Below are 24,426 nucleotides of genomic sequence, written 5' to 3' on the forward strand. Positions count from 1 at the left end.
AAAAGTGTTTCTCCATGATAAAGCTAAGTAGCTGGAAATTGTTTATAACAATGCAAAACAAAGCAAAATAATGAAACAAAAGGGACTATGCGATAAGTTCACAAAATGATTTTATTCACGTAATATGGTGCATGGTAACAAATAGTATGAAAAACTTTTTTTTTTAAATTTTTTCTTTATTAAGTTTTAATATTTTACAAAGCATCCACTTTGATAAAGAAATAGGATTTGAACAATTGAGGAAAAATATCTTCTCAAATCAGAAATTTAACGAATACTATCAATTGTTACAAAACCCATTAGACCCCAATATCCTAAGAGGGGGGAAGAGTACTTGCAAATTAAAGGAGAAATAGGCATAATAATATTTTCAACACAGAAAAAGGCATCATGCAAAACCATTACATTAATTCTATGAACTCATCCGCTGCCTATTGCAGCGACATTTTTCTTTGCCTCTATAAAGTTCTTTAGCTGTTCAGGTTGGAAAAAGATGTAATTATTCCCTCCATGTTTAATTACGCACTTGCAGGGGGATCTCAAAAAAAAAGGATGCCCCTACTGCTAGTGCTTCAGATTTCAATGCCAGAAAACTCTTCCTCTTAAGATGAGTCACTTTGGTTAAGTCAGGATAAATCCTTACACTTGCTCCCATAAACGTGGCTTGTATTTTCTTAAAGTAGGCATGCATGATCTTTCCCATATCAGCCTCATTGAAAAAAGAAATCAATAAAGTTGTTCTTTCTGCAATCTCGTATGTCGAAGTTTCCAAGAACGTTGTTAAGTTCTCTAAAATATTAGAGGCCATTTGTACTTGTTGGGTAGAATGAATACGGAGAAAATACACCTTGTCCAGGGGTGGAGTTTGATCAGAGGAAATTTGCAGTGCTTCTGTAAAGTAGTGCTTAATAGTCATTCTTGGAAATTCTCCAATCACCCTGGGGAAATTAAGAACCCTCAAGTTTATATGCCTCATAGTGTTTTCCACATTCTCAAGTCTTCTATTAATATTACCACAGTCTTGGATTAATGTTGCCAGTACCTGCTTTACTTGTTTAATTTCAGTATCTAAATTTAGTATTTTCACCGAAGTTTCTTGCTTTTGTTTTGAGAAACTACTATTCAATTTATCCATTTGTTGTGACATTGAAGTTATTTTTCCTGAACAGTCCACCAGAGCCTTAGCCAAGGCTGATGTTAATTTCCAGAGCGAATCTAACGTAACTACCTCCGGCTTAGATATATTAAGAATGGCGTCGGGTAAGGAGAGAGGGCATGACACAGTTCTCTCACCTCCACTGCTCCGGTCTCCTCCTCTGTCCTGTTCCAGCTCTCCGGCACCAGACTCTCCGTTGTCCGGGGAATTCGGTGCAAGGGTTCTCCTCTCTACCGTCCCCTCAGGTTGAAAGGGATCAATCGCTTCGGTCGTCGCTTCTAACCGCGGTGTCGAGGTCCCTCTCACTGCCGGTGGTAGTCTTTCGTCAAGTGGGCTAAGAGAAACTCCTTCCGAGGTCGGGTCACAGTCTCCTTCCTGTGACCAGACAGCCGGACTTCTTAGCTCCATATTCACTGGTCTCAAGGCGCATTGTTCGATCGTTCACTGTCCAGAGGTGACCACAGGTACTGAGGGGTAATTCCGGGGTCTCCCCTTTCTCTTCGGAGGCATTATAAAATTAATAGAAATTCTTTTAGAGGAAAAACGCCGGCACAGGATTCTCTGTTTTTTCATTTCCATCCTTTAGCCCCTAGGGATCCTCCCTTTATCCCAAGCTCTTTTAAATTCCATTCTCATTCCTGACCTGGCTCCTGAGTCTTCCCCCTTGGAGTTTCATGTCATGACCCCAATAGCACACCGAGGAGGTAAAATTGTACACTGCCCTCAAATCCAAATCCTTACTTTACCAAGGTTTGTCACAGAGTCTGGTATTATTAAACAATGAGAAAAACCTCTGAAGATTTAAAATTAATTTGAGAGAAAAAAAAAAAAAAGACCTGTCTCAGATGGAAAAAGTGTCCAACCATAAAAAAAGTCAGCACGTTTCTGAAAATTTCATATGTTCTCATTGCACTTTCCATATACAACACCCATACTGCCTGTGGAAAGACCTGAGACAATATATGGGTTTTTAAGATAAATTCATTCATTTTGACAATATTTTTAAATAATCTCACAACAGCAGTGCCATAGAGAAAGATACATTATAAATTGACACTTTCCATCTGAGGCAGTCTGAAGATTTTTTCCTCTCAATGTAATCGTCGATCTTCAGGAGTATTTCTCAGTGTTTGATAATACCAGACTTGGTGAAAAACCTTGGTAAAGTGATGACACCCCCCCCCCCCAGCTCTACAGATTTTTTTCCACCAGAAAAGGTTTGATTTTCATACATAGTATATGCATTTTAAAAGTCTGCATCATATCTCCCCTCTTCTCCAAAGTATACAAGTTCATGTTCAGATTCAAGTACAGATAAGTCGGTCAGGATTGGATTTAAACAAAGCAGGTCCAGGTTCAAGTATTTCACATTCAAGTTCTGCCTGCAAAATCTAGACGCCTTTGAGTTGCTGGGAACACTCCCTTATTAACAACAATCCCGCCCCACGGGCCAAGGGCCAGTCGGGTCGTGTCCTCTGGCCCTCAGATGTCTTCTTTTGCAGGATTCTGAATTTATCAGTCTCTCCTTCCAACAGTCCCCAGTTCAAGACCCGGCCGATGGCCAATCGTCACGCTATGCCTCCACACAGCAGCCAGCTAACGAGACAGTAGCTAAGCAGAAGCCAGGTCGAGCCAGCTCGGGAGGTGAACTGGTAACCACAGGATCTGCAAAGTCAGCAGAGGAGGGAAGTAGGAGCAATCAAAAGTTAGCACTCTAGGCGTCCCAGGTTTCATTTCGGTGTGGGCTACTTCTCTCTCACTCTATTATAAGGAGGTTGGCTCCGGGTACTCGCTGCGTCGCGCATGCGCCACGCAATGGCCTCCCAGGGGAGGGGGAGGGGGAGGGGGCGCTGCAGGCCGCGAGGGAGGAGCGCCGACCTCCGACCTCAGCAGCGCGGGGCCAATGTGTTCAGCCGCTGCGTAGGCAACGGAAAAGTTGGTGGAGGTGCCCGGGCTCCAGAGGAGAAAACGGAGCAGCCGCGCAGGCAGCAAAACAACGAGTGGGGGGTTTCCCGGCCCCACTAGCAAAATGGAACAAGAAGAAAAAACAATAGACCCGCCGAGAGAAGAGAGAGTGAACTTTCCCGACACTAACCCAGTAGAGGAGCTGCGTGGCAGATCCAGGCCTCGAAAGCCGAAGCCCGAGGTGGGAGGAGTCCAGGGTAGGGGAGGGCCAGGGTTGGTGGAGAAGTAGTGGGGTGGGGCTGGAATGGGACAGTGAAAGGGGAGGGAGCAGTGGGGCTGAGGGAGGGGTGTGAAAAGTGGAAGAGGGAATGGGGAAGAGAGCTGGAGTAGGTGAGAAGTGGGAGAGAGAGAAAAAAGCAGAAGGGAGAAGCATACACATTCTTCCTGCCACGACACCTCCAGTGCTTACTCTTTTCCATGCACACCCACCCACACATGCACGCCTCCACACACATAGGGACCCTACACATGCACCCCACTGCTTCCCCATCTCACCCCACCAAACATGCACACTACCACCCCACAGTCGCACCCTATACACCACCACACGTGTGCACACACCCCACACATGCACACTCTTGTCCCCCCCATATGCATACTCCCAATTCACAAACAAGTGCCTATCCCTACTACACACACACATGTGCATCCCCTCATCCCCCCCCACACACAAGTGCATCCCCCATCCCACACATACCCCCACTCATACACTCCCACCCCACATATGCATGCACCTAAATCCCCAACTCCCCTCCACATGCACAACCCTTCACCCCCCCTCCACATGGAACCCCACCTCCCCTAATCACCCCAACTCTCCCATCCACACATTTATTTATTTATTTATTTATTTTAGTTTTTATATACCGATCTTCTTCCATTAGATACAAATCAAACCGGTTTACAATGAATGAAAACTTACCTCACATGCCTAGCCTCTCCTTGACACAAACACCCCCACATGCCCATCCACCCCCAACATTCACATGCACACACTGTTTTTTCCCCAATACACACAAATCACTCATACTAACCCCATAACATAAGAACATAAGAAAATGCCATACTGGGTCAGACCAAGGGTCCATCAATTCCAGCATCCTGTGTCCAACAGTGGCCAATCCAGGCCATAAGAACCTGGCAAGTACCCAGAAACTAAGTCTATTCCATGTAACCATTGCTAATGGCAGTGGCTATTCTCTAAGTGAACTTAATAGCAGGTAATGGACTTCTCCTTCAAGAACTTATCCAATCCTTTTTTAAACACAGCTTTACTAACTGCACTAACCACATCCTCTGGCAACAAATTCCAGAGTTTAATTGTGCGTTGAGTAAAAAAGAACTTTCTCCGATTAGTTTTCAATGTGCCCCATGCTAACTTCATAGAGTGCCCCCTAGTCTTTCTACTATCCGAAAGAATAAATAACCGATTCACATCTACCCGTTCTAGACCGCTCATGATTTTAAACATCTCTATCATATCCCCCCTCAGTCGTCTCTTCTCCATGCGGAAAAGTCCTAACCTCTTTAGTCTTTCCTCATGGGGAGCTGTTCCATTCCCCTTATCATTTTGGTAGCCCTTCTCTGTACCTTCTCCATCGCAATTATATCTTTTTTGAGATGTGGCGACCAGAATTGTACACAGTATTCAAGGTGCTGTCTCAACATGGAGCGATACAGAGGCATTATGACATTTTCCGTTTTATTCACCATTCTCTTTCTAATAATTCCCAACATTCTGTTTGCTTTTTTGACTGCCACAGCACACTGTACCGACGATTTCAATGTGTTATCCACTATGACTCCTAGATCTCTTTCTTGGGTTGTAGCACCTAATATGGAACCCAACATTGTGTAATTATAGCATGAGTTATTTTTCCCTATATGCATCACCTTGCACTTACCCACATTAAATTTCATCTGCCATTTGGATGCCCAATTTTCCAGTCTCACAAGGTCTTCCTGCAATTTATCACAATCTGCTTGTGATTTAACTACTCTGAACAATTTTATGTCATCTGCAAATTTGATTATCTCACGCGTCGTATTTTTTTCCAGATCATTTATAAATATATTGAAAAATAAGAGTCCCAATACAGATCCCTGAGGCACTCCACTGTCCACTCCCTTCCATTGAGAAAATTGTCCATTTAATCCTACTCTCTGTTTCCTGTCTTTTAGCCAGTTTGCAATCCACGAAAGGACATCGCCACCTATCCCATGACTTTTTACTTTTCCTAGAAGCCTCTCATGAGGAACTTTGTCAAACGCCTTCTGAAAATCCAAGTATACTACATCTACCGGTTCACCTTTATCCACATGTTTATTAACTCCTTCAAAAAAGTGAAGCAGATTTGTGAGGCAAGACTTGCCCTGGGTAAAGCCATGCTGACTTTGTTCCATTAAACCATGTCTTTCTATATGTTCTGTGATTTTGATGTTTAGAACACTTTCCACTATTTTTCCTAGCACTGAAGTCAGGCTAACCGGTCTGTAGTTTCCCGGATCGCCCCTGGAGCCCTTTTTAAATATTGGGGTTACATTTGCTATCCTCCATTCTTCAGGTACAATGGATGATTTTAATGATAGGTTACAAATTTTTACTAATAGGTCTGAAATTTCATTTTTTAGTTCCTTCAGAACCCTGGGGTGTATACCATCCGGTCCAGGTGATTTACTACTCATCAGTTTGTCAATCAGGCCTACCACATCTTCTAGGTTCACTGTAATTTGATTCAGTCCATCTAAATCATTACCCTTGAAAACCTTTTCCATTATGGGTACCTCCCCAACATCCTCTTCAGTAAACAGCGAAGCAAAGAAATCATTTAATCTTTCTGCGATGGCCTTATCTTCTCTAAGTGCCCCTTTAACCCCTCGATCATCTAACGGTCCAGTTGACTCCCTCACAGGCTTTCTGCTTCGGATATATTTTAAAAAGTTTTTACTGTGAGTTTTTGCCTCTACAGCCAACTTCTTTTCAAATTCTCTCTTAGCCTGACTTATCAATGTCTTACATTTAACTTGCCAACGTTTATGCTTTATCCTATTTTCTTCTGTTGGATCCTTCTTCCAATTTTTGAATGAAGATCTTTTGGCTAAAATAGCTTCTTTCACCTCCCCTTTTAACCATGCCAGTAATTGTTTTGCCTTCTTTCCACCTTTCTTAATGTGTGGAATACATCTAGACTGTGCTTCTAGAATGGTATTTTTTAACAATGACCACGCCTCTTGGACATGTTTTACTTTTGTAGCTGCTCCTTTCAGTTTTTTTCTAACAATTTTTCTCATTTTATCAAAGTTTTCCTTTTGAAAGTTTAGCACGAGAGCCTTGGATTTGCACACTGTTCCTCTTCCATTCATTAAATCAAATTTGATCATATTATGATCACTATTGCCAAGCGGCCCCACCTCTCTCACCAAGTCCTGTGCTCCACTGAGAATTAGATCTAAAATTGCTCCCTCTCTCGTCGGTTCCTGAACCAATTGCTCCATAAAGCTATCATTTATTCCATCCAGGAACGTTATCTCTCTAGCATGTCCCGAAGATATATTTACCCAGTCAATATTGGGGTAATTGAAGTCTACTATACAGAAACAGTTAATAGAAAACGTGCAACGAACCACACTTATCTCACAAAACACGTTGCAAACAAATTTGAAATTTCGTGTGCTTAAGAATTTATCTCACGATGTGGACCATCATACCACCCTTGGTTAGTTTAGGCAGTAAGCCCCACTTTCAACCATAACGGGTCATGTTTAATCATCGGTCCTGAATAGTCTTTAAATTTTCTTTCTTCTTTATTAAATTCACTTTTTTTATCGTTTTTTGTTCATTTATAGTAAAATATTTTTAACGGAGTAAAGAGCGGACTTGCCATATTTGTGCGGAGCGCCTCCACGCTTCCAGGATAGTGCCTTCACTCACTTGTGCAGAGCGCCACCGCGCTTCTAGGACTTTATCTTCAATGCTGCCGTGCTTCACTTGTGCAGAGCGCCACCGCGCTTCTAGGACTTTATCTTCAATGCTGCCGTGCTTAGTGCTTAAAAGGCAACAAATTCCGATCGAGGGTGCTCGTATGACTTAGAGCTCCTATAGTCCGACGTACGTTTCGCAGTTGTGCTGCTTCAGGGACTCTGTCCTAATCGGAAGATTTAGGCTTAAGAAGAACACAAGGTTAGTTCCCGCCAAACTCTTTCAATATGTTAAATGCCTTCATATTTGCTTCCGTCTAAATTCATTATAATGCCGCGTTCAGTCGCCTGTAATGCCGGTAAGAGCTTTAGGCGACTGAACGCGGCATTATAATGAATTTAGACGGAAGCAAATATGAAGGCATTTAACATATTGAAAGAGTTTGGCGGGAACTAACCTTGTGTTCTTCTTAAGCCTAAATCTTCCGATTAGGACAGAGTCCCTGAAGCAGCACAACTGCGAAACGTACGTCGGACTATAGGAGCTCTAAGTCATACGAGCACCCTCGATCGGAATTTGTTGCCTTTTAAGCACTAAGCACGGCAGCATTGAAGATAAAGTCCTAGAAGCGCGGTGGCGCTCTGCACAAGTGAAGCACGGCAGCATTGAAGATAAAGTCCTAGAAGCGCGGTGGCGCTCTGCACAAGTGAGTGAAGGCACTATCCTGGAAGCGTGGAGGCGCTCCGCACAAATAAGGCAAGTCCGCTCTTTACTCCGTTAAAAATATTTTACTATAAATGAACAAAAAACGATAAAAAAAGTGAATTTAATAAAGAAGAAAGAAAATTTAAAGACTATTCAGGACCGATGATTAAACATGACCCGTTATGGTTGAAAGTGGGGCTTACTGCCTAAACTAACCAAGGGTGGTATGATGGTCCACATCGTGAGATAAATTCTTAAGCACACGAAATTTCAAATTTGTTTGCAACGTGTTTTGTGAGGTAATTGAAGTCTCCCATTATTACCGCACTACCAATTTGGTTAGCTTCCCTAATTTCTTTTAGCATTTCACTGTCCGTCTCACCATCTTGACCAGGTGGATGGTAGTATACCCCTATCACTATAGTCTTCCCCGACACACAAGGGATTTCTACCCATAAAGATTCAATTTTGTATTTAGTCTCATGCAGGATGTTTATCCTGTTGGATTCTATGCCATCCCGGACATAAAGCACCACACCTCCCCCCGGGTGCTCCTCTCTGTCATTGCGATATAATTTGTACCCCGGTATAGCACTGTCCCATTGGTTATCCTCTTTCCACCATGTCTCTGAGATGCCAATTAAGTCTATGTCATCATTCACTGCTATACATTCTAATTCTAATTAATCTAATTAATCTAATTAATTCTAATTCTAATTAATCTAATGTTTTTTATTACATTACTATGGTTCATAATCTTATTTTGCTATAATTTAATTTTATTGTAAAGCCTGTTGCTAATTTAATGTTCACTGTAAACCGAGGTGATGTTTGCTAACGAACCGCGGTATATAAAAATCTTTAAATAAATAAGTAAAATAAATAAATTCTCCCATCTTACTTCTTAGACTTCTGGCATTAGCATACAAACATTTCAAAGTTTGTTTTTTGTTTGTATTTTCATTCTGCTTTTTAATTGATAGGGATAAGTTAGAATTTTTTAGCTCAGGTGAGTTTTTAGTTACAGGCACTTGGACTATTTTTCTAATTATTGGAACCTCACTGTCGGGATGCCCTAATTCTAATGCATCATTAGTATCCTTTGAAGATACCTCTCTCCGAACCATGCGCTGCTGAGCCACTGTCGGCTTTCCCCTTTGTTCTAGTTTAAAAGCTGCTCTATCTCCTTTTTAAAGGTTAACGCATACAACACATACAACCTTCCCAATACATACCCATATGGGAAGCAGAGTGCGCATACACACACACCCAGCTCACTCCCTCCCAGACACGCACACACATCTAATTCATCCCTAATACCACTCACACTAGCCCCATAACAAGCGCATATACACACACACATCCTCTCACCCCCTTCACACAGGATGAAGGGGGAATCCATAGAGATTTCAAAGGGGAATCTACCAACTCAAGCACACCCTCCCTCTCACCTTCCCACAACACACACATACATGGGGTTAGAGAGGGAGAAAATGCACATGCACCCACACACAAACTGGGGGAGGAGAGGGAGATAGGGTAGAAAATGGGGCTGGGTTTCTCGCCCCCAGCACACACTCTCCACTCACCTTTTGATACCTCTTACACATCCACCACTCACAATCATAACATTTACATGCCATTCCCAGATAGGTGGGGAGGAGAGGAATAGGGGGAGAACATGGAGAGTACAAAGGAAAAAAGCGCCCATAAACCACTTGCACTCCCACACCAACTCAACAACACATACTACCTACACCATCGCAATCATGCACCTCACATATCACCATATATTCCACACCACCTGCAACTGTCCACCTTCAAATGCCCTCTGATCTTCCCTACTGAATGCTACCCCACACACTCAGACACCTACCCCCATTCCTCCACTCCTAACAGAGCAAGTACAAGACACCGATAATGTACATATCCAGCTGATGCAGTCATAAAACTCACTTTCTGAAATTGCCTTGCAATTATCACTTTCTCTTTTTTTGGGGATTCCCTTAACATCCACGCAACTCGAGGGGGGGGGGGAGGAAGAATTCTATAGCTCCCTCCCCGCCCTTCCTTTCTTTAAAGTCAGTTGCCCTACCCAGCTTACAATTTCCACCTAGACAGGAACATGGCATCTAGAGCAGAGTGCCCACTGGCAAGGTTGGCATGTAGAGCGAGTAGGGGGTGCAGCCACTAATTTATTTATAAGTATATAATTCAAAGTTTTATGTTCTTGTAAGTGCATGTTTTATTTTTATTTTGTTTTATGTATTTAATTATGCATGTGCATTGTAATCCGCATTGAATCCTATAGAATTGTGGAATATAAGAAAGAAAAATAAATATATACAAGAATGCACTAAGATGCAAGTTCCAAAATCCATGACTTTCCAAAAGTCATCCTCCAGAAACTGGGTCTTACCCTTATCACATCCCAGCAGGAGACGCAGGGTGTGTGGACATAAGTATTTGATGCCCTTACAGACTTGACTATTTGCAGCTTGTCCCCTCATCAAGTGAGTGCCACTCTCCTTGGCTCACCCTCAGTTGACTTTGTAGGTTTTAATAGCTTCACATCATCAGTATCTGAATGAGTCCATTAAAATTTTGTCTTTCTGCCTGGAGGAATATGGAGAACTTCCTTCTGGGAATCAGTGCATTGGAAGGTCTGAGTGATTTCTATGTATTATACGTCTAACATTAGGCTCTACTGAGCCAGAGAAAGTTTTTTTTGTTTTTTTTACATTTTGCAACAGACTTTTCTAAGCCAAACTATCGGGCCGATACAGTAAAGCGCGGCCGCGGTTACCCTGTTTTTAACCCGCTTTGGACGCACATTTTGGACGCGTAAGGCTAACCCGCGATTCAGTATCCGGTTTTACGCGTCCTTACCGCTTGCCGAAATGGATGTGTATCCGTCTCTGCCCGCCGCATGTATATGATATGTTAATGATCGATTTAGCTATTCTGTCTGATACAGTAATGTGCGCCCAGATTATCGCCTTTTTAACTAGCTTATTTGCCGCGTCTTTAACCTGCATATTTACTGCCTACCTGACCCTGGCTTTAGTGTGGTGTTCAGTCAGCTTCGTACCGGACAGCGCCATGGACAACATGTATATTATTACTCTGGTGCTATTTTTCATTCGGTTGAGAAGCAGAATGAGAAATGTTCGAATGAGAAACGCTTGAAATGCTCAGCAGATTGGAGAGGCGAACAGGGGAGCCCAGCAATAAGGAGAACCTATCCGACCGGAGAACCCAGCAGCAAGACCGGAGGAGGTATGTGATATGTTTCGGTTGAACTGTACCATCCATCCATCTCTGGGTGGAGACATGGACGCCTCTACGGACGCTGGAGGATGTCATTCCACCAGGTAAGTGGATGGTTCTTTTCTACAGACCCTGCTGCCTTGAGCGCCCGGCCGGACATCCAAGCAGCAGGGCCTACAGGCGGGAAGGTCCATGAACGGACGCCGCGACCTCAAGACGTCCAAGGTCGCGGCGTCTGTTCATGGACCTTCCCGCCTGTAGGCCCCAAGGTCGTGGCTTGGACGTCCGGCCGGGCGCTCAAGGCAGAGGGTTCTGTAGAAAAGAACCATCCACTTACCTGGTGGAATGACATTTGAAATGACAGGTACCAGCGCACCCTGGATACTGTATAGGCACTGCATACCGCTCTATACAGTAAAATGGATTGCAAACGCCTACCGCTTCGTTGAAGTGCTTTGGACGCCGCTTGGATTTGCGTCTAATTTTAATACTGAATCGAGCGGCTTGTGAACCAAGATGTGCGCCCGGCACTGCCGCACTGTTTCTTACGCATCCTTACTGTATCAGCCCGTATATTTGTTAGGTATTCCAACAGTAACAGGAACAGACAACGCCGACAAGTGGACTTTCTTTGTGCCAGCACAGTGGAATTCTCCAGCTCAGCACTAAAGTTAATTCTCTGTTAACTGATCTGCAGCCAAGGGGGGTGGCTGCTGCTGACCGCCTGCTCCTCCTCCTAATGCCGGGATTCCTAGGCTGGACTGTGAACTTGTCCTGGAGATGAAAAGAGCTCTGTGAATGATGAGGGCTCTGGTTTCAAAGAACAGAAACACACCTTCAATTCATCACATCAGATTCTCCCCCCCTGCCGCTGGTGCTCCGACCGAGGTCATCGTGTTGCAGTTCAGGTTGGGGTGCAGACAGTATTTAAGGCAACTTCAGCAAATAGGTTTCATCAGCTTCAGTTTTCCACTCTTGAGGGAAGCCCTTTGCCCGCTCTGCTGACTTTGATTTCTTCCTTTTGCTTCATTGTTTCCACAGACGAAGGCACCATGGGTGAGGAAGTTGCTGAGGTTCCAGCGTTTTCTCCTCCTTTTCCTGCCACCAGTGCTGTTTATGCCTCTGCTCGTTGTTCTTCAAACCAAGGTAAAGATAAAATGTTTTTTGTTCTGTGTTCTGAAAGAGTGATGTGCTCTTATTCTGTAAACTCTGGGACATTGAGCCTGTTTGTAAATGAGGTTTTAGCATTTGGATTTTATTACCTTTCCAAATCCGAGCTCAAGACAATTTATATTCAGGTACCATAGATATTTCTCTGCTGCTACTGTGTAAGTTTGAACCTAAGGCAGTGGAAGGTGAAGCGACTTGGCCAAGGTCATAAGGCATGTCAACAGAATTTCAACCCTGGTTCTCAGCCCACCACCCTTACTGCTAGGTGTATAAATTACCTCTCTCTGTAAAAGGCACTTCTCTGCAGATATTGGACACAAGGATATCACAAAGAATTTAGTAAAAGCAAATATAAATTTATTATTGAATATCCTTGGGAGACACAGACAGCCAGACCTTCAACATAGGGAAAGCACTACAGCCTGTCTCTCCCAGTATCTTGTAAGAGCTGTATTTTATAGGTTTAAACCATACAGAGAATGCCTGTGACGAGGATCACTTACGCAGCGTGACATAATGAAATAGAATAAACTACTTTAACCTGAAACTCTCCACCCACATTAAGGCTCCTTTGTTTCTAGCCTTGCTTTTGCCAGATGTGTGAAGCTTCTTCTGAGATTCTTTGTTCTGTCAATAGATCAATCATTTCCTCCCCATGGGGCAGTGGGAAACTCTGATTTCAGTTGAGCCTCTCAGTTGGAGACGGTATATCCTGAGCATATGTCCTGAGCCATTTGCCATCTGTAACCTCATGACCTTTTAACATAGGCTTTGCAGAGCCTAAATGTATTCCAGATGTCTTCCAAAGTCTTGAATCTAAGGTCAGTTACAGGTTTTTTTCCTATGGCCAAAATTGCAAGCAGGCCACAGCAATGAAGGATTCTGGGAGCTGAGTGAGCAATAGTCTTAGCATTAGTCTCCATATTATTTATTTATTTTATTTATTTTGAATTTTTATGTACCGATATTCCTATAAAGAATATAGATCACACTGGTTTACAATGGAACTGAACTTTCGCTGGGAGGCGATACATTAAACAATGAACTTAGCAATTGGAAACATTCAGAAAAACATTTGGAAACAGGGAACCATGACTAACCATAACAAACCGAGAACAAAATAAAAATGTGGATAAATAAAATATTAGGCTGCCCATATATCATTTCCCTCTTGTGCCACCTTCAATGGCAAGAGTGGCGCACCAACAGGTCCACGACGATGGGCCATAGCAAAGGGGCCTAAAAAGTGTTTCCTAACAACTAACCTTGGTATTTATCAGGTGTAAAGCACAGTTGTGTGTGTCCCTCTAGATTCCTAATTAGTGTAAGTGATACTCATATAAGCATAGGCATTCACTAGTTCCCTGTACGTACCTGGATCAGTCCAGACCATGGGTTAAGCCCCCGTTCCAGCAGGTGGAGACAGTTCAGAATTCTGAGGCTGCCCATATAAGGACAGAACCTACCCCGGAACCCTCAGTATTCAACTGTCTCTAGCAGCTGGAACATCTCACTCTTTCGGTTCCCTGTTTAGCTTGCCCTCTCTGTCTACTCTATTCTTTGGGGCAAGCTCACGCAAGTACCTTTTTTGTCTACTTCATATTAATAAAAAAAAAATAAAAAAATTTTGTTTTGAGAACTTTTCTCACTGACTGTGTTTAGGGCAGACACTTCTGTCTCCCTCGCTCTTGGGGTTCCTAGGGGGGCTTTGCCCCTTGATTATTATCAGCCTAGGTTCCCTTCCCGGTGACCTGTGTGGGTGATACTGGTGGTGCCAGTCCCTCTCCCCACTGCTGCCGTGCTCCGAGTGGTCTATTCCTCGGATGTGCCTTTCAGGGATGAATTTCATTCCCCTGTCTCTGTGAGGAACTAAAACTTTTTTCTGTCACTTTTTCCACAGAGCTTTGTTTTTCATACAGTTCTTTAAAAAAAAAAAAAAAAAAAAAAAAAAAGAACTAATAGAGAATGTTTGCTAAATTTAACTTTAAGGCAGCAGTTTTATTATTTGAGGAGAGAGCGAGGTTCAATCTCCCGCCTAACTCCTCTGGGGCTCCCAGCTCAGCTGTTTTGCTTAATTACATCGTGGCTCCTGCTCTCATGCCGCGGCCATTGTGCTGCACTGCTTGTGGAGAGTTGGCCTCCCGGCTCTCCTGTGAAGGGGTTTGTTCTCGGTGCCTTTTGGGGGGTGAAGGACCCTCTTTTGAATCGCCAGCAATTAAGCCTCGGGGAAGGACTCCCCGCCGTGCGGCCAAGCCTTTTTCGTCGCAGGATCGCGCGGCTGCGGCGGCCATCTTGGATTTTTCTCTCCCTGCTTCTCCGGATGCAGGGGACTCGAATTTTTCGCTTTTTGCGCCCGATTTGAGCCCGGTTCGCTCTCGGGGTGCTGGCTCTGACCCCCCCTCGCCTTTTCAACCCCCCCGCGCGAAAAGTTCGGCCCGGGCCCGTTTTTCGTCAGATTTTGTACTTTTAATGTATGATTCATATCTGGCCAGTCTGCAAAGGGATATGGACCCCCCTCCTATTGTTCCCTCCTCTCCAATTCCACCTAGGCCTTCCTCTGAGGAAGTTTTGGACCCTCTGGGCCCCGTTAGGGTTCGCGTGGTCCCGGGGGCCCCCCTCCCGCCGCGGACCCCCCCCCCCCACCGGTGGACCCTCACGATTTTGGGGATGATGAGGATTCTACTCCCCCTCCCCTAGAGGGTGATGATCCGCGTGTTCTGCGTTTATTTAGGCGGGAAGAATTGGAGCCTCTTATTCCCTTCGTTCTTCAAGAACTGGGAATTGACCCTCCCCCAGAGGATTCTTTCGCTACAGCTATGACTCCAAACGCGGACCCGGTCCTGGTGGGACTCAGGGCCTTACCGCGTTCCTTTCCTTTTCATCCCATACACCGCTTGCTCCTCCTCAGGGAATGGGAGTCTCCTGAGTCCGGACTTCGTGTTGGGAGAGCTATGGATAAGCTATACCCTCTCCCTGAGGACTGCTTGGACATTTTAAAAATTCCCAAGGTGGATTCGTCTGTCACAGCTGTGACAAAGCGCACTACCATCCCAGTGGTGGGTTCGACTGCTTTACGGGACATTCAAGACCGTAAGCTTGAATTTTATTTAAAGCGCATTTTTGAAGATTTTGGCTCTTGGTGTCTGAGCAACAATTTGCAGCAGTCTTATGCAGCGGGCAAGCCTTAGGTGGATGCAGCAGTTACTCAGCACCCAGGACCTCCCGTCTGCACAGGCTGAGCAAGCTGAACGTTTGGAGGGTGCTATTGCTTATGGGGCGGATGCTCTGTATGATTTGCTTCGGGTCCAAGCTAAAGCTATGGTGTCAGCGGTTTCTGCCAGACGTCTTCTCTGGTTGCGCAATTGGTCTGCTGATGCTTCCTCTAAGGCTCGGTTGGGCAGTCTTCCTTTTAAGGGTAAGTTGCTTTTTGGAGAGGACCTGGAGCAGCTTATTAAGTCCTTGGGTGAAAACAAGGTCCATAAGCTGCCAGAGGACCGTCCCAAACAGTCAAGGTCTTTTGGCCCGTCTCGTTCTCACTTCAGGGGCAATCGCCGTTATGTCAGCAGAGCCCATGGTTCTTTTCCCAGGTGAGGAGTATCCAGGTCCCAGTCTTGGTCCCATTCCTTTCGTGGACGTCGTGGTTTCCGAGATGGCCATCAGCAGTCCACTTCTTCTAAGTCTACCCCACAATGAAATGCAGCCGGTCCATTCCTCCGCACGAAACTTAGGTGGGCGTTTTTCCATGTTTCTCGAGGAGTGGGCCAAGATCACTTCCGACCTCTGGGTCCTTGACGTGATAGAGCACAGCTACGCATTAGATTTTGCCAGACACCAGTCAGATCTCTACATCGTTTCCCCTTGCGGCCGTTCCAAGCGGCCTGCGGTTTGCCACACCTTGCTCAATCTTCAGGAATTGGGGGCAATCGTTCCGGTTCCAGTTCACGAAAGGGGCGCCGGCCAATATTCAATTTACTTCGTTGTTCCCAAAAAGGACGATTCTTTCTGTCCCATTCTGGATCTCAAAAGGGTAAATCAGGCCCTCAGGGTTCCCTGTTTCAAGATGGAAACCCTGAGGGCGGTGATAGCGGCGGTTCGTCCCGGGGAATTCCTCGCTTCTCTGGACCTGAAGGAGGCTTACTTCCACAATCCCATTCGTCAAGATCATCAGAAATTCCTTTGTTTTCAGATTCTAGGTCAGGATTTCCAGTTTCGGGCTCTCCCGTTCGGTCTCGCCACTGCTCCCCGCATCTTTACAAAGATCATGGTGGTCGTCGCAGCAGCTCTTCGCCGGGAAGGAATTCTGGTCCATCCTTACCTGGACGACTGGTTTATAAGGGCCAAGTCCGCCGCTCTCTGCTCCCTTGCAGTAGACAGGGTTTTAGCCCTTCTCACTTCTCTCGGCTGGATAGTCAATTTCTCCAAAAGCACTCTTCGACCCTCTCAACAACTAGAATTCCTGGGCGCCCTTTTCAACACTCGAGTCAGGAAAGTTTTTCTTTCGGACTCACGAACACTCAACTTGATCAATCAGTTGAACACTTTCATCACTCTCCCGCTTCCCACGGTGTGGGATTACCTCCAGGTTCTAGGAACTATGGCTTCCACGATTGATCTTATTTGGGCGTTTGCTCATACGCGTCCTTTACATACAGCTTTGTTGTCCCGTTGGAAGCCAATATCCAAGGACTTTCAGGAGATTCTTCCTCTTTCCGCATCTACCATCGCCAGCATACAATGGTGGTTTTCCCCGGCTCACCTTCTCAAGGGAATGCCTCTTTTGACTCCCTCTTGGATCATAGTAACGACGGACGCCAGCCTCTCCGGCTGGGGGGCTGTCTGTCAGTCTCAAACCACTCAAGGGTTATGGTCCCCTTCCCAATCCCGATGGCACATCAATCGCTTAGAAGCCCGAGCTGTTCGTCTGGCCCTCAAGTTTTTTCTTCCTCTGATTCGTCACAAAGCTGTCCGAGTACTATCAGACAATTCCACCACTGTAGCTTACATAAACCGACAGGGCGGAACTCGGAGCCGTCTGATGGCGTTAGAGACCAGCAAGCTTTTTCTTTGGGCAGAGAGACACTTGGATCGTCTGGTGGCTTCCCACATAGCGGGGAGGGAGAATGTTCAAGCCGACTTTTTCAATCGTCAGCATCTCGATCCCGGCGAGTGGGAGTTACTGAACATCGCGATGGATCTAATTGTGCGCAGGTGGGGTCTCCCTCACCTAGACCTCATGGCTACGCTAGCCAACACAAAGGCTCCATGGTTCTTCAGCCGGTGGAGGGAGCATTGTTCAGAAGGGGTGGACGTGCTAGTTCTTCCCTGGCCCTCCGGCGTTCTTCTCTACGTGTTCCCTCCGTGGCCGTTAGTGGGAAAAGTCCTTTGGAGAATAGAGCTCCATTGCGGTCGGGTCATTCTCGTGGCTCCAGAGTGGCCTCGGAGACCATGGTTCGCGGACCTGGTGAATCTCTCGGTGGATGGTCCTCTCCGTCTCGGTCATCTACCCTATCTTCTGCGCCAAGGTCCCGTATTTTCCGATCAGGCGGATCACTTCTGTCTAGCGGCATGGCTTTTGAAAGGCGTCGTTTGAGACGCAGAGGATATAAAGATGAGGTTATTGCCACCCTTCTCAGGGCTCGTAAGCAATCAACTTCCATTACTTATGTTAGGGTTTGGAAGGTTTTTGATGATGTATGTGAAGAGTTGGGCGTTTCGGCTCGTTCGCCCTCTGTAGTGGTCTTACTTTCTTTTCTTCAGTGTGGCCTTTCTAAAGGTCTCTCGGTGAGCTCTCTGCGTGTTCAAGTTTCTGCTCTTGGTTCACTTTTAGGCACCATCGAGGGTCATCCGGTCGCCTCTCATCCTGATGTTGCTCGTTTTCTAAGAGGCGCTAAACATCTGAACCCGCCTGTTCGGTCTATTTGTCCTTCGTGGAATTTAAACTTGGTGCTTCGTGCTCTTTGTTCGGCTCCGTTCGAACCTCTTCGTCGTGCCACTCTTAAGGACTTGACTCTTAAGACTGTTTTTCTGGTTGCTATCTCTTCTGCCAGGAGAATTTCTGAGCTCCAAGCTCTATCCTGTAGGGATCCCTTTCTCCGTTTTTCGGATTCCGGTGTCTCTCTAAAGACTGTTCCTTCCTTTTTACCTTAGGTTGTTTCATCTTTTCATATTAATCAGTCTGTTGAACTTCCCGCTTTTTCACCGGAGGAGATCTCTGCCTCCGGTGGTAACGATCTCCGTCGTCTCGATCTCAAAAGGATCTTGTTGCACTATCTTGAAGTTACCAATGACTTTCGTCTCTCTGATCATTTGTTTGTCCTATGGAGTGGACCCAACAAAGGTAAGCAAGCTTCTAAAACTATTGCTCGCTGGCTGAAGGAGGCGATTTCCTCAGCCTACATTTGCAAGGGCAGGCCAGTTCCTGAAGGTCTGAAAGCCCATTCTTTGCGTTCTCAGGCGACTTCTTGGGCGGAGTCTCAATCTGTGTCGTCTCAGGAGATTTGTAGGGCGGCTACTTGGAAATCTCTTCATACCTTTGCTCGTCATTACTGACTCGACGTTCAGGCTCCAGTTTTTGGTTCCTTTGGTCGTCAGGTTCTTCGAGCAGGATTGTCTGGATCCCACCCTTTGTAGGGAAGCTTTGGGACATCCCATGGTCTGGACTGATCCGGGTACGTACAGGGAAAGGAAAATTAGTTCTTACCTGATAATTTTTGTTCCTGTAGTACCACGGATCAGTCCAGACACCTGCCCGTTCTTCTCTTATCCGCTCGTTTTTTCCTTCTTACAGGAATTTTTGTCTTTTTCTTGATCTTCTGCATCATATGTTTTTTGAAGTTCACTGTTAAGGCACCGGAAGCATCTTTTGATGATCAGGGGTAGTTGTACAAGAGCGCTTAGTTACACAGTTCTTTTGTTCCCAATTGTTGGGTTATTTGGATATTTTTATTATATTAATTACTTATTCTGGTACTTGCTTGATCTTACACCTTTCTGCTTTGACAATAGTTATACTGAGGGTTCCGGGGTAGGTTCTGTCCTTATATGGGCTAGCCTCAGAATTCTGAACTGTCTCCACCTGCTGGAACGGGGGCTTAACCCATGGTCTGGACTGATCCGTGGTACTACAGGAACGAAAATTATCAGGTAAGAACTAATTTTCCTTTAATCAAACAATAACATTAAAACTGAATTACAATAGAAATCATCCAGTTCTATAGTTGAGCTGCAAGTGTGATAATATTATCATAACTTTAGTCTTAAACTAGAGATTACATTGCATAAAGAAGAAATATCATATTTAAACTAATAGTCTAAAGAGAAAGGACTTGTTTCTAATAAGTATAGAGAGCATAATAGAAAACAGTCTGTATGCTAGACAGAAAGAAGCAACAAAGTATAAAATAGTTTTATAAGAGAACTACTTCAAAACACATACTATTAAATCACATGATAGTATAACTAGCATAAGGATAGGAGAGAACTAAAAATCAGTAAAGAAGTATGCATATTCTTGCTATACTGTTTATAATGGGTGAGCCTCTGCAAGGAGAACTGTTTCATACTGAGAACCAGGGATAGAAGTAGATAGATGTAACAGAGAAGAAGGAGGAGTGCGGATATATGATAGAAGAGAAAAAGAACATTGAAAACAACAACAGCAAAAATCAGTATAAAGAAGATAGCAAATACAGAAAACAGTAACTTACGCAGCCAGGAAATTGAAGGAAGCCATGAAAATATAGAGTCAAGCCATGAGTCAGTAGCAGAATTTATACCACCTTGTACATACATAACATGAGATAGATTACGAAGTTGTTGGAAAACATATGACATGTTATGTTCATAAGCTGCAGTGGGAATATAAGTACAACATGCAGTGCCAATGATAACACAGACTCCACCCTTAGAAGCAAGAATAGAATCCAAGACTAGACGATTCTGCTGAGCAGTGACAGCCGTCGCTCTTAGTTCAGCATTAATAGCATTAAGGCCAGCAGTAGTTAAATTAACAAACTGCATAAATTGATAATGAATAATCTGAATCCATTTGGCATTTGCAGCAGCTTGGACACCAGGTGTCAGCCAAGAAGCAAAAAATAGTTCAGTTCGGCTAAACAGTTTAAATTCATCAGGTACATCAGTTGGAGTAAGATAAGCAGACCGACGTACACGTTTTGAAAAGACAGAGGGTGAAAATATAGAAAGGGGAGAAATAAACACAGGAGCAGCTAAAATCACCATAGCACAAGTACCACGCCATCGGAGTGGAAGAAACGGATAGACAGAAATACCACATTGCCAGAAAACATCCATGAGAGGCTGTGAACCAAATTCTAGATACATAGCATGATAGACAGTATCACAAGAAGAGATACCTAAGAAAGGTCCAGTACCATTTTGTGAAAAGCAAAAGGAGAAATGGGTAAGCGCAGTATGAAACAAAGGGCCTGAAAAAGGAGGTGGCCAGGTATTGACAAGAGAAGCAAAATGAGCAAAGGTACAGGTCGGTGAAGGGGGTATAGGAATAGGAGAAACACACAGTGTAGGTGCTTCAGAAGCTCCACAAATAGTCCATTTTTCTTTCTCTCTACACGAATAAGTAAGATAACTAAGCTGACGGAGTAAATGCTGAGGACAAGGAGGGGAGGTCTCATTAAGAACAGATGCATTCCACAAGGAAAGCATAGTAGAAGGGGAAAAACCAAATTTAGTATGTTGATTAGAGTTAGAAGCAGGGGGAATAGAATAAGGAGGTCCAAAGGTCTGATTACCATAAAAACAAGCAGCAGAAGAAGAAATAAGAGAAGAGACTTGTGCTGGAGTACCAGCAATTGGACAAGCAAGAGCATGATAATAGCAGGAAACATTTGAAAGAGATAATGGTATTGTAAGAACAAAACCTGCCATTTGAGTAGTATGAAAATGATGAGAACAAGCAATACAAGGAGTGTTAGGGTATGATGTAATAGAATGTTTATACATTAATTGATACCACATATTGGTAGAAAAAGGTGTATGTGTGGGTAAAGAGAAATTAAGCAAAAGGTCAGGGGAAAGAAGAGTAAAAGAGAAAGGAAGAAAGAAGAGTAAAGAAAAGACAAATAGATACATGATTTCTAAAAACTATTACCAATAAAGAAAACAAAAATAATGATTAGCAAACTCAATAACTTTTCTAGTTAAAATATAATAAAGAAAGAAAACATGTGTCTACTAAATGATACTTCAGTTGTTCAAAGATCAGTCCTTTAAAGAACAAAAAGGTCCTTAGATACTCCTAAGAATCCTACAAAATAAAATAAAGTCAGTTCAAACCAGTGAGGCTGCAGAAGCAGATATGAAAAAGTAAAGTCTTAGCAAGTAGCCTCTGTGCTTGGACACGGCCTCAAGTCAGCTAAGTGTGTGAAGGTAGTGTCAGGTTCTAAGCGAGCAGCTGTAGGAGTTAACGTTGTTATTCTGTATGGTCCAGTGTACCCCGGATCTTTCCACGTTCTGTGGGTAAAGTTGCGCCGATAGACTAAATCTCCTACTGCATACACCCTCGAAAGTTCTAGCACTTTGGATTGCTTAGCTCTGGCAGCATTTATTTGTTGACTTGCAACCTGCAGATTTTTAAGAAAAACAAACAGGTTATCTGGTACCTTAGCATGTTTCTGATACTCAACTTGTTGAGGTAAATTCATAGCTCTGCCCATACACAGCTCAAAAGGAGTGAGTCCTATAGATCTCACTGGGCTTATTCTAAGTGCCATCAGAGCAGCTGGTAAGGCAGTGAGCCAAGTTTGCTCATAAGCCAACATCAGTTGTCTTAATTTTGTTTTAAGAATCCCGTTCATTCTCTCTGCCAAGCCATTGGACGTAGGTCTACATACAGATACATGACGGCATATGATATGCACTCTGATGTTAATGCATGCATTAATTCATTTCTGAAATATGATCCATTATCTGTCACAATTTTCACTGGTACCCCAAATCTGGGTATAATGTGGGTCAGCAATGCTTTTGCCATACAAGTACCTGTTTCTGCTTTACAGGGTATGGCTTCCAGCCATTGAGTGTATGGACAGACACACATGAGTAAATAGCGATAGCCAGAACAGGATTGGATCATATCAGTATAATCACAATGCCATTCTAAATAAGGTCCCTGTGGTTTTGGAATATGTCCACTAGGGGTCACTGCACCTCTATGGGGATTTGCAGTAGCACATATTGGACATCTAGTCACAAATTGTGAACAAAGGCTCTGTAAATTTGGAGCCCATATACTTTGAGACAAATTAATATACATTGTATTGGAACTGTTATGTAGAGGCCAATGAGCCTCGTGTAACATCAGATTTAAAACATTTAAAGCACAACACAACGTTCCTGCTGGATGCACCCAGCCTACATTCTTAGTAAGTGTACAACCTGCAGCTTTCCACTTCACTACCTCTTCCGCTGTTGCTGATTCCTGCAATTGCTGAACTGTTCGTAATCCTGTTTCCCTTTGTGCTCTAGTCTGCACTAATTCTTTTACTACTGGCTGATAAGTTGTCTGAGCAACCTCTTGTGCTGCATAATCTGCCAATGCATTTCCTCTATAGATCCACGTATCACTAGCATGGTGGGCTTTCACCCAACAAATAGCAGTTAATAATCCTTTCTCTCCTCTTTCCTATAGGCATGATAAAATTAATTCCCATAACTGTACATGTGAAAGAGGTTCTCCAGAAGCAGAGATAAATCCTCTCCTATTCCATTTTCTCAGATGCTCATTAATAGATGAAAATATATAATGTGAGTCTGTAAAGATAGTCAAAGGCACCTTCGCACAATGCAATAAGACCGCACAATGCAATGAGACCGCACTCAGTTCTGCTCCCTGTGCAGACATTTCCATTGGTAATGAAAACTGCTCACATCTAAGAACCTGATCAGCAGAGTTGTACTGGATAGCCGCAAACCCTAGGCTTGCTTTTGTACAGGATCCATCTGTAAACCAAAAATCTCCTTCAACTAGGGGTTGATTAGATAAAACAACTTTCAGGTCGATACAGTAACGTGCAGTTAAAGATTGCCCGTCTGTAACGTGCTGGGAGCGCACAATACAGACGAGTAAGGCGATCCAGCGATACAGTCTCCAGTTTCACGCGTCCTTAGCGCTTCCTAAAATAGACTCATAACCCTTTCCGCACCCAGCATGTAAATGAACGAAAAAGCTGTATAATGAAGGAATTAGCTATTCCCCTCCGATACTGTAACGGGCGCTGATACTATCTCCTCAGTAACCCGCTGTTTTGCCGCGGCCTTAACGTGTTAGTTTACCGCCTCCCCCTAGTAGGAGTTAGTGTAGTGTAGTGTAGTGTAAAAAACAATGCTTACCCGCCCTGGTCCCATCAGGTCTCCGGTCCAGCCCGTCCGGTCTCCGGTGTAGCCCCAGTCCGGTCTCCTGCAGCCCGTCCGGTCCCCTCCTCCCGAAGCAAAAAAAAACAAAAAACGAAAAAGTAGCAAGGCTCGGGCCTGCTACGGCAGTCCCTTCTCCCTTCCTCCCGATTTCGCACGGCCATTCATCCAGGCAGAGGGAACCGGTGGCGAAAACGGCCCACGGTTCCCTCTGCCTGGATGAATGCACGGCCACCGGCAGTGAAGGAATGACCGTGCGATTTCAGCGCTGAAGGCAGTCACATGCCGTGACCACGGCATGTGACTGCCTTCAGCGCTGAAGTCGCACGGCCATTCATCCAGGCAGAGGGAACGGGTGGCGAAAACGGCCCACGGTTCCCTCTGCCTGGATGAATGCACGACCACCCGGCTCCCTCCGCCTGAATTAATGCGCGCCTGTGAGACCCGGCCGGGTCGCACAGGCGCGCATTAATTCAGGCGGAGGGAGCCGGCGGCGAAAGCGGCCTCTGGCAACCCCCACCGGCAGTGAATGCGCGCCTGCCGGTGGGGGTTGCCGGAGGCCGCTTTCGCCGCCGGCTCCCTCCGCCTGAATTAATGCGCGCCTGTGCGACCCGGCCTCGTTTGAACCCGCGCCCGCCCAATCGAACACACGCCTACCCGCCCGCGGCCTCGATCGAACACCCGGCTCCCGCCGCCGCCCGCCGGCCGCCTGGACCCACGCCGCTGCCTGGATGACCGCATGAAAGTGACAGGTATTTAAAAATTATTTTTTTTTAACACTCAGGTTTTTACATATTTTTGGTTTGTTTTTTTTTACACTTCCTGGTGCCTGTCATTTCAAATGTCATTT

The 24,426-nt window shown here is 44.8% G+C and overlaps 2 protein-coding genes across 4 annotated transcripts in view; one reads left to right on the plus strand and one right to left on the minus strand.

Moving 5' to 3' along the window:
- XAF1 (XIAP associated factor 1) overlaps positions 1 to 3,332 on the minus strand; it is a 48,247-nt gene extending 44,915 nt beyond the window's left edge. The window contains exon 1 of the mRNA XM_029612375.1: positions 3,252 to 3,332. The gene's annotated coding sequence lies outside the window, so the exon portion shown is untranslated. The remainder of the gene's footprint in view (positions 1 to 3,251) is intronic.
- The window catches only part of LOC115096998 (solute carrier family 13 member 5-like), a 227,180-nt gene continuing 205,754 nt past the window's right edge, over positions 3,001 to 24,426 (plus strand). For all 3 annotated transcript variants that reach the window (XM_029612371.1, XM_029612373.1, XM_029612372.1), the window contains exons 1-2: positions 3,001 to 3,302; positions 12,057 to 12,161. In XM_029612371.1, coding sequence (XP_029468231.1) covers positions 3,186 to 3,302; positions 12,057 to 12,161 — 222 coding nt within the window. In that variant the 5' untranslated portion in view covers positions 3,001 to 3,185. The remainder of the gene's footprint in view (positions 3,303 to 12,056; positions 12,162 to 24,426) is intronic.

This window comes from Rhinatrema bivittatum, chromosome 8 (assembly GCF_901001135.1).
Source record: "Rhinatrema bivittatum chromosome 8, aRhiBiv1.1, whole genome shotgun sequence".
In the NCBI taxonomy this organism is placed as follows: domain Eukaryota; kingdom Metazoa; phylum Chordata; class Amphibia; order Gymnophiona; family Rhinatrematidae; genus Rhinatrema; species Rhinatrema bivittatum.